Genomic DNA, 12765 nt, shown 5'->3' on the forward strand with positions numbered 1-12765 from the left:
GAATTATATATGCGTGTGAATGTGTGTCTGTGTTTATACACACACATGTATCAATTCACATGTACATGTATATGTCTGTATATGTATGTGTGTATATAAGTGTATGCACACGTACACATATGTATTTTAGAAAATTGGCACGATGTAAGCATGCTATAAATATCAACCATCATTATTGTTATCATTCTTCTCAACAAGACTGTAAAATGCTGCTCAACTTGTCAAAAGATATTTAATGATTTTTACCCAGCACTGAGTCAGGGCTTTTTAAAAATTGCTGCTTGACAACTGGTTGTGAAAAAGTTAAGTCCGTGTGTAAAATCTATCCCTTCGTTGGACTGTTATTTGTCTCTCAGTAGAAATTGGTTTCATTTCCTACTATGTTTTAGTTATGACTGGATTTTTACAGACTCCTTTTCTGCAGCGTTCTTTTTCTTGTGGTTAAAAGATTTAAAGTTCTTATGGACACAAGATTTTCAGTTGACCAATGATTAGCTAATTTCTGATAATAGAAAAGGAAACTGATTGCCCCAAGGCTGCTGTTTTCATTTCCTCATGGGAAGAAGAAGCAGAGCAGAGAAGAAGGGCAGACACAAGCATTGATCCTCTGTCACCATGGGGAACTGGGTTGAGAACGAGGGACTCTCCATCTTTGTCATCGTAAGTACCCACGAGAGACAAGTGAGGAGTTCTCGAACTTATCTGGGTTCTCTCGGAAAATGAATGAGGCAAAACTTTTTGTTTGTTTGTTTTGTTTCTTTGAGAAATTGTGTTGAAACTGATTTACTGTGTGAACATACTTCTTTCTATCTGTAAGCTGTAAGCTGGACTGAGTGCATTCTTCCAAACATATTAATGGGAAGAATGTATCTGGGGACTCAGTTCATCTACTTTATTTCTTGAGTCTTTGGGAGTACTAAATTAGCCAGCATTTCACTGAGGGGGTAGAAGACATTTCATGCTAATGATCTCCAAGTCTAAGTTGTAAAGTTCTCTACATTTTATGTGTTTACACCACTTAAAAATGGGCAATCGTAATTTTACACCGTTTCCCAAATAATAGGTACAAGACTGGCTCATGTATGGAAAATTGGCCTTTATTTCAGTAATTGAACCAAAAATAATTGCAATTCTCAACTTTCTTTTTTTAAAAAGTAACTTTTTCTCTCTGATGTAAACTTGAGCTCTTTATGAGGTTTATAAAAATTCAAGGGAAAGCAATTGAAATAACTAGACTCATATATACAGTGGATATATGATATATGTTATATATATATATAAATCGATATGATCCATCTTGAGAAACAATTTTTGTAAGTGAAAGTATCGCTAATTTTCAAATAAGCATGTTAATCTCTTTAGTTTTTTAACATAACAAAGATCAACTATTATTTTAAGATGGTGGTCTCCGCAATGCGATCACGGGCAGTTGGGAAGACAGAAATGTGATTGATAAGTAGCCTTTCCAAGTAGCCCATGAAAGTATCATACAGATGTTAAAAAGAACACCTGTGAGTGGACTTTTGAAAAAATTTTTCATGAAGTAAATACTAAGTCTTTGAGTTGTACACACAGAGAGGAATTAGTTGCATAAATAAAGTAAAAACAAGACATATCGTCATAAACAATGATACCAAACCAACGTTCTAATGCAATATAGAATTCTTCTGAGGACTCAGAGCTGTTAACTCAACTTCCTACCACCATTTTAAGACCAGATTGCTCCTATAGAAACCAAGTTCATATGTATATTTTGAATTCCTACCAGAGTTTTCCCCAGGAGATAACCTCCTTCTAAATTACACACTCATATACCTGAAAGTAAAGACACAGCTTGGAAATCAAGAATAAGAAAGACAAGGTTAGGTAATGGAGAAATTGTTTTAGAACGCTCTTCTTTTTAAAGAGATTGTTGTCAAGCACCTATGGACATTTAATAGTGTCAGAACACAGGTTAGAAAAGATCACTATAGAGCTGAAGGTAGAGGACTGGGCAGTGTTACCATATAATCAGTTCTTGGGATGAAATGAACAGTCAAAATGTAGAAGCGTCTCTTTTTTTTCCTTTTTCATCCCCCCAAATGCCCTCCTTAATGCCCATCACCCATTTAACCCATCCCCCCACCTACCACGTGCTCCAGCAAACCCTCAGTTTATTCTCTGTATTTAAGAGTCTCTTATGGTTTGCCACCCTCTCTGTTTTTGTCTTATTTTTTCTTTTCCTTCCCCTATGGCCATCTGCTGTGTTTCTTGAATTCCACATATGAGTGAAGTCATATAATATCTGTCTTTCTCTGACTGACTTATTTCACTTAGCATAATACTCTCTAGTTCCATCCTCTTTAAAAAAAAATCCCATGCCCTTCACCTGCTCATTGATGCTGAATATCCCCTCTTTCAAAAATCTGGCACAACTTCTCCACACTTTAGCTGACACGACTCCCACTACCTGGGGGTTGGGACACCGTGTGGAGGAGGGACGCACCCGCGAGAATAGAACACGACGTTTTACCGATGTGGGGACAGCACAGTTACATATTCCTTTCCCTTCTTTTTTTGAGAAGACTCACATGCCACTATCTATCTGTCTGAGGCTAAGAAGAAAAGAGGAGGCAGAAGAACAGAGGAGAGAGAGATTGATGACAACCTGGCGTACTGGCCAGCAGTAAAACAATCATGGGCAACAAGAGAAGGTGGAAAGGTCAATTACAGAGTATAGCAGCACTGTTGTACAAAAGATCTGGCTTTAAGCTGGTCACTCCCAGCTTTCTAACCCCCTTTGCTGAAGGCTAGCCTTGGGGAAGTCTTGACCCCGGTCTGACACCAATCCTATGTGAACTCTACCCATTGAAATGTGGAATCTTCACACAACTATTTCTCTTTGTGCAGCTGATATGGCTGGGGATGAACGTCTTCCTCTTTGTCTGGTACTACAGAGTTTATGCACTTAGAGACACATTCTTATACACTCGAGACCTTCTTGGGGTAAGTATAAGTCTCATCTCATACAATGTTGATTGGCTCACATTTCTAATCAGAAGATTCTGGTTCGTATTCCTTTCAACACTTTAAATAAATGTTCTGGCCAACCTGAGCAGCACCATCAGCATCTCCCCCTCCATTGCAACCATGGGGGGCAAGAGGCTTTATGCCTTCCAGCGCGGGACAAACAAAAAGTCCGTGGCATCCCTCCCCTCCCAAGGACTACTATACCACTGTTTAGCTTAAAGAAGAAATCTAATACCAATTCTGGCATGGCAGGCCAGGTTGGAGAGATCAATCCAACAGTGACACAGGTGGGACAAGTGAGACTTCCAATATTCTTTAAATCACCTGATTCCTGACACTTTTGTGCATGGAAAGGCCTGCTCCTGCTAGCATGTTGTGAAATTGTCTTCAGGAAATAAGCCTCTCCCTACAGATGGAGCCTTTGTGGAACTTGGCCAAGGGTCGCTTTCACTGATGAGGCCAGCAGAGTGAAGGCCCCCAACTTTCCTTGGGTCCATTGGCATTCTGCATGGCAGGGCTCTTCCTCATGGCAAACGAAAATAGTTGCAATCACAGCTGCCCCCACAGGATATCATTTCTTACATCATGCTAAAACCATGAATTCATTACTTAATACTAATTATAATATACATTATATGTCATTTGTATAAATAATTATAAGACATAATTATACTACACTAGTATGACTATTGTTAACTTATTCACATTGATCCTGAGAAGGAGGATTTCTATTTTCTTCCCTCTCCAAAATAGGCAACTGTTTTAGGCCTTACAAAGAACAATTATAATGCCAAAGGATTATACCATACCAAGCTGAGTTACTGCCTAAGTGAGTCTCAGTGCGAAGAAAACCTTCTTTAGGAAGCCCCAGTTTCTATACTGAACCCCAATTAATGATACACATGCTTAAGTACATAGGGGAAAGCGAAGTGATGTCTGCAACTTATTTTGAAATGCATCAAAAGTAAGATGTGTTGGTGGATAGACAGAGGGATGGGAGGATGGATGGATAGACACGTGATGGTGGAATCTGGGAGTTGGGCAAATATGTATTTATTGTGAAATCATTTCAAATCCTCTTTATGTTTGAAAATGTTCATAGTAAAATGTTGGGGTGGGAGACAAGGGCCGGATGAAAACACAGGGTCCCAGCAGGCCCTAAGGTAAACTCAGCTCTGAAGGACCGTCCTCTTCAGCTGACTGGATGCCTTACCCCACTCCCTCTCCTGCGCTCTCCAGGCTGCACTGCCATTGGCCAGGGCCCCTGCGGCCTGCCTGAATTTCAACTGCATGCTGATTCTGCTGCCAGTCTGTCGAAATCTGCTCTCCTTCCTCAGGGGGTCCAGTGCGGTAAGAGCAAACATGTACAACATTGAAGTTTGAAATTTGAAGAAAAGCAAACTAATGATTTGTGAGGATTCCAACCCGTCTGCAATATGCATGAGCCAAGCCCTGCCGGATTTTCCATTTTATTTGTATATTCATTGTCAGTGCAGCTCCCTGGGACAGCCATTTAACTCACAATAGACATTAAAAAATCCCCAACCAACCTACACCTCAAGAAGAGCAATAAAACACTTGTGCATGTGTGTACACATGCACACATGTGCACACACACACACACACACACACACACACACACCAGACATATATAACATATTATGGGCTTTATGAGGTTGACATGCAATTTGGGAATAATCTTACAGTGCCATGTTTTAAAAAATTTTTAAGTCAGAGAAAATCTCTTTGTGGATAGCAGATGGAACCAATGAGCGAGAAGTACAATGAGGGTGACTAAGACGTGTCAAGTCCACAGAATCGTGTTTAGAGCTTTCTAAATGCTCAGGGCTTTTTTTTAATCCTCACTTCAACAACTTGGTGAGCCCCTAAATGTACTATGCTAGAAGAAAGAAAAGATTATGTCAGAAGAAACCTTGTAACATAAATGGTATATGAATTTCTTATTGTTATTATTATAAAGGGGGAGAAACAAGGAGCTTAGAATGTACTTAGATCTGTGTACTCAAATAAATATGATACAAAGCAAAATATACAGGTCCCACAAAATGTTAGAAATAAGGGGCTGGGGGGAATCAAAGAAGGGGGAGTTACATCAGGTGGGTCAGGGAAGGAAGAACATCGTCTTAGTAAAAATGGCAACAAATATGGGCATACAGGGATAAAATAAGCCACGAGGAGATGTAAATGAGAGAGAAAGACATCCTGCATGGAGAAAATGGCATGGGCCGAAGCACAGAAAATAGTGAGGAAATTATATTCCTGAAAGCCCCATATAAGCATGACATGTGGCTTCTCGTTGGATTTGTTGGCCATTCCTGGCCACACCAAAGAGTGTAGCTAGGAAAAGTTAGGGACTGATGTCTTGGTGGGACCTGTTCTACTAGATCATTAGTAACTAATAGCCTCTGTTTTTCTTCTTAATAAAGTGTATGTATATTATATTAAACAGCTTTAAAAATCTATTAGGTAGAGATAATTTATAGAAGAGACCAGGAAGCGATCCGCTTTGATGGGGATGTAGGGATTGTAAAGGGAAGCTGTGTGAAGTAAGGCTGCAGAGGAGATCTGGAGCTTTGCTGGTAAACTAGAACATTAAATGTATGGCTGAGGTGTTAATACCTAATTTGCCAGTCACGGAATATTCGGCAGAAGGAAAGTGATTTAAAATGTCTGTAACAAGTAGAATTTGCCTTGAACACTGCCTTGTTTTTCCTAGTCTTACTAAATTTGCTAGTTGATTTACAAATATAAGATGAGCAGGACACAACTAACAGTAGACACTGATTACAAGGGTTTCTTTGGGGTTTTTTAAAATGTTTATTTATTTTGAGAGAGAGGGAAAAAGAGAGACAGAACATGAGTGGGGGAGGGGCTGAGAGAGAGAGAGAGAGAGAGAGAGAGAGAGAGAGACAGAATCCAAAGCAGGCTCCTGGCTCCAAGCTGTCAGCACAGAGCCCGATGTGGGGCTCAAACCCATGAACCGTGAGATCATGACCTGAGCTGAAGTCAGACGTTCAACCAACTGAGCCACCCAGGCACCCCTGATTACAAGGGTTTCTAAATAATATTCTCAAACACAGAGGTAAAATTACATTTGATTTCAAGTTCTATCAATGAGCCGCCTGTAAAGTATGGTGCTTGGTATATTGTAGTCACCCAGCGAACATTTTCTAAATGAAACTCAGGTACTGTAGCTGTTTGTTTTTAGGAAGGCACGATTCATTTTTGTAGCCTTCCTCTTAGCCCTGTTTGAATACTTTCTATTTAGAGGAAGTAAACCCTTAGAAACAGGCAAGGTTTTCACCAGGAAGGCCCATTAAGAAATCCTTCTTACCTCACAGGCCCAAATTGCATGGCCACTGAACGGCCATGACCCATGAACAGCACATGTCATATTGGCTGCAGTTAGGCTTCTTGTGGTCCCAGAGGGAAGATGTTCATGAGGGTCTTTAAAGACAGGGATGAGTAAGGCTGCTCTTCAAATTACAGAGAAGCTCTGCTAACAGATCTATATGTAAAAGAATATTTTTTGAGTTTATTTTATTTTTGAGAGAAAGAGAAAGAGAGAGAGAGAGTTGGAGGAGGGGCAGAGAGAGAGGGAGAGAGAATCCCAAGCAGGCTCCACAGTGTAAGGGCAGAGCCCGATGAGGGGCTTAATTTCACAAATCCAACCATGAGATCATGACCTGAGCCAAAATCAAGAGTTGGATGCTTAACTGACTGAGCCATCCAGGCGCCCCAGGAGAATACATTTTTTAAAATTAACAGCAAGGAACATTGTTTTATAGACAAGGCGTGTCCCTCCTTCTGGGTTTCCCAACATAAAATGTGAACTTTGCAAGTGAAACTTCTTTTCTGGTTGGGATTAAAATGAGTGTGTTCAATGTGATCAATGTTGGAAATCCGAATAATTGCCACTTCCTGAGTCTTCCTGGAGCTCACCTCATAAAACCTGCATGTCCAACCAGTGATACGGGGATGAAGTTAAATGATAATGTTGGAATTCAAACCCAGCTCGTCATGCCCTCAGAGCCCACGCGCTTTCCCATGTGCCACTTAAATTCAAAACTGTCTTGTTGTGGTATTATGGTCTTTAAAAAAAGTCCATAATATCTATGAGTTGGGGGCATACTGAATAGCCTCCAGGCTAGTTAGAAGAAGTAAACCCTGAGAAACAGGCAAGGTTTTCACCGGGAAGGCCCAGGAAGGCCACCAGGCCAGGATGTTGTAACTTCAAGGATTTGTTAGTAGGACATTATGCATTATGCAAACCACATAGTCACAGAACTTCCATTCAGTTTCTAGTGGTCTTCATGAGTCGGACTCTGCTTTATAATCCTTCTGATTATTTGGAGAAATAAAGCCCCAGTATTGGCCCACCCCAGGAAAGATAAAGATAAAGACTCTTAGCCTGCTTTGTTGGGGGAGATGGGGAAGGAGGGAGCTCAGCATGCAGAACTCCCCACAGAAACCTTAGTAATCCCAGCTTGCCATGAAGAAACTAAATTCTAACTGGATGGGAGTTGTGGTCTTAAGATCACAAAGAGAAAGGATAGTGAGAGAGTGAGCTCTTACCTGTAACATTATATAATCTGAGAGTCAGAGGCCTTCATTGCGGCTCTATCTCTAACCATATGGTTTAGGAAAGCCTCTTGGACTTCCTGTCTCGTAGGGTTTTTTTTTTTCCTTTTAGCTGAAAAGCAGGTGAGACAATGCAAATGTAAGAATGAGCATAACATTCTAAAAGCATATATTAATTGACTAAGCCTGTCAACTGCTGAGTTGCCAGTCAACAAATATTTGTGAGGTGCCATCTATATTCTAAGCACTGGGGACACATGGTGAGTAAAGCGTAAGATATGAATGGGCCATGAGCTCAAGGAGCTTCGAGTTTTATGAAAGAGATAGAGAATAAACACGTGATTTCCAAGTTATAAACAGTGATGTTCTTATTTATTACATATGCTACTGCCACCATCCTACTGGACATTACTGTCAGCTCCTTTGCCTGGGTTCTGTAGATTCAAGAATGGCTTTTGTAATTTCTCCCAAATTTCACCTAAACATCTAATTTAGGTGAGTTCATGGCATGTGTGGTGAGACCAGGTGTACATGTTACAGAAACTCATGTTATACCCCGTTAAACATGCACTTCTTTTTAGTTTCATTTCTCATGTAAAAAATTTTTTTTCTCTTAAAGTTTAAATGGAGATGAGTCAATGGTCTCCCTTACACTTGAATGTTAGCTTAGTGAGATCAGGCAAGGCTTTAGGTGACAGTAGCAAAGAGACTTCCCTTTAGAGGTCAACGGCAGAAGGCCAAGAGGTAGTTCAGTGAGGAAGCCACGAGACATGATGGCAGCTTGGGTAATTAGGAGGTGGCTGGCAATAATTCAGAAGTGACTCAAAAGGATAAGATTTGTATCTGTGTGATGAGGAGGAACAAAAAAGCCCTGGGCAGTCACAGGCAGCAAAGCCTTTCCTTCCGACCCCACCAACCAGCTGCCTTGCTCCCTTCTCAGAAATCGAGAAATTGAATCTAAAAACCCCATATAAGCGTGTCTTATGGCTTTTCTTTGGCTTTTCTTTGCCATCCTGAAATACCATAGGCAGTTGCTGGGGAAAATTACGGATTGAGGCTTTGGTGAGACCATTCCTATCCTGGCCAGTTAGTGACTAATGGCCCCTATTTTTCCTTTTCATGAGATGTACATGTTTCATATTAACTAGCTTTTTAAATTAAAAAAATTAAGTTTATTTATTTATTTTGAGAGAGTTAAGGACAGCATTAGTGGGGGAAGGGCAGAGAGAGAGGGCAGGGAGAGAGAATCCCAAGCAGGCTCTGCACTGTCAGGCTCTGCACTGGGCTGACTTCTCAAATAGAAACTCTGGGTCAAAATCTTCCCAGCTCATTCTTGTTGGCAAAATGCAGTTCCTTGCAGTTGTGGGACTGAGGTTCCTGTTTCCTTGCTGACTGGTCATTCAGGGGCTGCTCTCAGATCCTAAATGTCCCTGTACCCTTGCCATGTGCCGCCCCTCCATGTTCAAGCTGGCAGCATTGCACCAAATACTTCTTGTGGCTCGAATCTCTAAATTCTTCAGTCTCTGTGTTCTAGAGCCAGATTTAAAGGGTCATGAAATTGGTTCAGGCCCATCCAGATAATCTTTCTCATAAGGTCAACTTGGGTCTTTACTTACCTCTGCAAAGTTCCTTCTACCATATAAGATAACAAACTCATAGGAGTGACGTCCTATCATATTCACAGTTCAGGACCCACTTGCACTCAAACAGAGGAGATTATATAATGTCATTGGACATCATCTTTGAATTCTGCCTACCTCAGGGACTTTAAGATACTATCGAGGAACCTAGAGATTGGGAAACAGAAAAAGTATATTTTCTTAAAATTGTAAAGAGGGGCACCTGAGTGACTCAGTCAATTGCGCATCTGACTTTGGCTCAGGTCATGATTTGGTGGTTTGTGACTTTGGGCCCCTCATCAGGCTCTCTGCTGTCAGCCCAGAGCCGGCTTCAGATCCTCTGTCTCCCTCTGTCTGCCGCTCCCCTCCTCTCTCTAAAAAAAAAAATAAATAAACAACAAAAAAAGAGAGAGAACACCTTCCTTCCCTCGCCTTGACCTAGTAGGGTCACTGTAAATATGCATCAGAAAATTCTTTAAAAAAAGAATAAAATAAAACTGTAAAGAACACAAAGCAGCAAAACAATGTACAGCACTTGAAATAAACACAAAAGGCGACAAGGCTATGTAAGAAACCAAGGACAATTTTTCACCAACAGAAATGTAAACTAAGTGATTTCCAACAGGAAACCCTTATTATGATTGCCCGAGTTACTGTCCAGCTCCACCAACGGACTCTTAGTCGTAGCTGATGCCGTTGTGGCAATCAATTAGTAGTCCACTAATATTCCCTCCGCACTTGGGGTTCTGCACCCCAAGGGGCAGCTGCCTTCTGCAAGCCCTAGTCATTCTCTGCATCAGAATTTTCTTTCAGCCCTCTCCCGGGGCAAGCCTGAAACGCCAGGGAATTGGTGCCCTGGAACTAGCCCTCAGCCAGTGACGGATAGGAGTTGTTGGATGAATACCTAAACTTTGTAAACCTTCAGGTAAAAAAAAGAAAAAAAAAACCCCTCTGGGGTATTTTCTACACAATCTCTCAAAATCCTCTGATTAGTGAGACTATGATGACATGAGATACGATATGATATGATATGATATGATATATGATAGAGGTAGCTGATCTGATTAATACATGCTTCACTGGTTTCCTTCTCTTCCTAGTCTCACTTCCCTTGACCTTGTTTTTTCTGTGATCACCTTGCAGCTGAGTACTTAAACTTACAATTCTCGTCTTGGGTTTTTAGACACATGGAAAAATAGTGGCGATATCTTTGCAATTGGTTTAGTGAAAAAGAGTGTGAACGTTAAAGACAAATAGACTTGGATCCCAGACAGCTTGAGACCTAGCTTTAGTTTTTTTATGTGTAAAATGAGGATAATGATCCTTATCTTGTTGCCAATGAATGAGGTCACGATTATGCATTAGCTGTCTGGCTCACAGAAAGCATTCAATAAAACCGAAATCTTTGTTCCTTTCTCTGGAAACCTGAGTGTCTTCCTCACCGCAAGCTCAGGAATCAGGTCTCATGTTCTCATGCTCTCTGTAGATGTAGCTAACTGAGACATAGTGGGGTAAGCGCAATTTTCCACACAAATACATTTTTTCTATAAAATCAGAACATTTTATTAAAAGTAAGCAAACCAAGTATTAACCACCTTTAGAATAAATTGAGTATGTTTAGAATCAGATACTTATAATACCTAAGATTTTCTTTGGCACTTGGCTCTCCTTAAAATGCTCTCTGTATCTCTGTGGTACTACGTTTAGACTTGAGAACATAGCAGCCAGAACAAGCATTTGACCAGTTTCCAGGAGGACAAAGCTTCGATTCAACCAGAAAGCAGGGCGTTTATTTTTCTACTTTGTGCATTGACCTGAGTCAAGATTCACACCCACATCTTCTAATGTGCATTAATAGGACAATTACGCTAGAGTACTGACCAAAATACTCTTTTTAACATCAGGGTAATCATACAAGGTATGAAATATCAGAATATTGATACTTCTGGAATCTGATACTCTGGATTTAAATCCCAGCTCTGCCACTTATTAAGTATGTGACCTAAGGCAAGGTGACCTCTCTACGCCTTTTTTCCTAATCTGGTATATAGTGATAAGAAAATGGTACCACCCTGATAGGATGGATGTAAGAATGAAAAGTGTCAAAATGTATATAAAACACTTAAACCAGCTCCTTGCACAAGTTCCTTGGAAATATTTGCTATTGCTACTTTTGCTATTATTATCTGTTTAATGATATCTCCTTTCGATGTCTCTACCAACAGAGGCAGGTGGAAAACCTTTTCTCCTCCCATAGTGTATGTCTTAGAAGGATGTTGTTCTCAAAGTATTCACTTGTTCTAGAACTGGTCACTTGTCTGTGTCCCCATTAGACTTCAGGGTCATGTGAAATACATACACCTTTCCCCTTGGAGGGAATCCTGTTACCCTGCCAGTGTTCGAGGAGAGCTGACGCTTGAATCTCTCACCTAACTAACACTTAAGTTACTGGTTAACGTCTTCACAAGGATGAGCCTTTGCTAACTGCCCAGGGTGGGACCATGAGAGCTCATATACGTTCTTGGATCGGGAACAGTGATGGCGAAGACAGACGGAGCTCTCTTCCCATAGGTCCAGGTGAAAGATGCAGAACCTGATTGTAGGGACCTAACACTCGCTGCTCAACAAACCTCAGGCTTCTGGGGCTGAGCTGGTTGTGTATATGTGTGGTTACTGCAGGAACCTGTCAGGCATGCTACTAAACTGGTTTGACCTTGGGAAGACGACTACAAATATCTGAGCCTCCATTCTCTCATCTGGTAAAAGCACAGCATGCCATAATTTTTAGGGTGGTTGTGAGAATGAAGTGAGAGGAGATGCATCTAGTGCTGGTGCGTGGAAAGCCTTCTTTTTAACAATGGCTACTTTGTTCTTTTCCCCTTAATCTAAAGTGCTGTTCAACAAGAATTCGAAGGCAACTGGACAGGAACCTCACCTTTCATAAACTGGTGGCATGGATGATTGCACTTCACACTGGTAAGCTTATTAAGATATTAGAGACTGCAAAGAAAACGTGGAACCAGAGAGTTCCCTCTATTCCTAGATACCTTTTAAATTTATTTTTAAAATTTTTAATGTTTATTTTTGAGAGAGAGACTCAGAGTGGGAGTAGGAGAGGGGCAGAGAAAGAGAGAGAGAGAGAGAGAGAGAGAGAGAGAGAGAGAGAGAGAGAGAGAGAGAAAGAGAGAGAGAGAATCCGAAGCAGGATCCAGGCTCCGAGCTGTCAGCACAGAGCCTGACCCAGGGCTGGAACTCACGAGCCATGAGATCATGGCCTGAGCTGAAGTTGAACGCTTAACTGACCAAACCACCCAGGTGCCCCTAGATGCCTTTTATAAAATAAGAGATCAGCCTTTTTAAGTAGATTAGGTGGTGATTGGATATGTTGTATTTTTAAAATTTTTAAGTTGAAGTCTACTTAGCATACAATATTATATTAGTTTCAGGTGTAAGACATAGTGATTCGACAATCACGTACACTATGAAATGTTCCCCATGGGGGCGCCTGGGTGGCTCAGTCGGTTAAGCATCCGAC

The 12765-nt window shown here is 41.0% G+C and overlaps 1 protein-coding gene across 1 annotated transcript in view; it reads left to right on the top strand.

Moving 5' to 3' along the window:
* The first annotated feature begins 428 nt into the window (after window positions 1–428).
* LOC115283546 (cytochrome b-245 heavy chain) overlaps window positions 429–12765 on the top strand; it is a 32270-nt gene continuing 19933 nt past the window's right edge. The window contains exons 1-4 of the mRNA XM_029929726.1: window positions 429–660; window positions 2890–2985; window positions 4249–4359; window positions 12122–12206. Of these exons, the coding sequence (XP_029785586.1) occupies window positions 616–660; window positions 2890–2985; window positions 4249–4359; window positions 12122–12206 (337 nt within the window). The 5' untranslated portion in view covers window positions 429–615. The remainder of the gene's footprint in view (window positions 661–2889; window positions 2986–4248; window positions 4360–12121; window positions 12207–12765) is intronic.

This window comes from Suricata suricatta, chromosome X, assembly GCF_006229205.1.
Source record: "Suricata suricatta isolate VVHF042 chromosome X, meerkat_22Aug2017_6uvM2_HiC, whole genome shotgun sequence".
In the NCBI taxonomy this organism is placed as follows: domain Eukaryota; kingdom Metazoa; phylum Chordata; class Mammalia; order Carnivora; family Herpestidae; genus Suricata; species Suricata suricatta.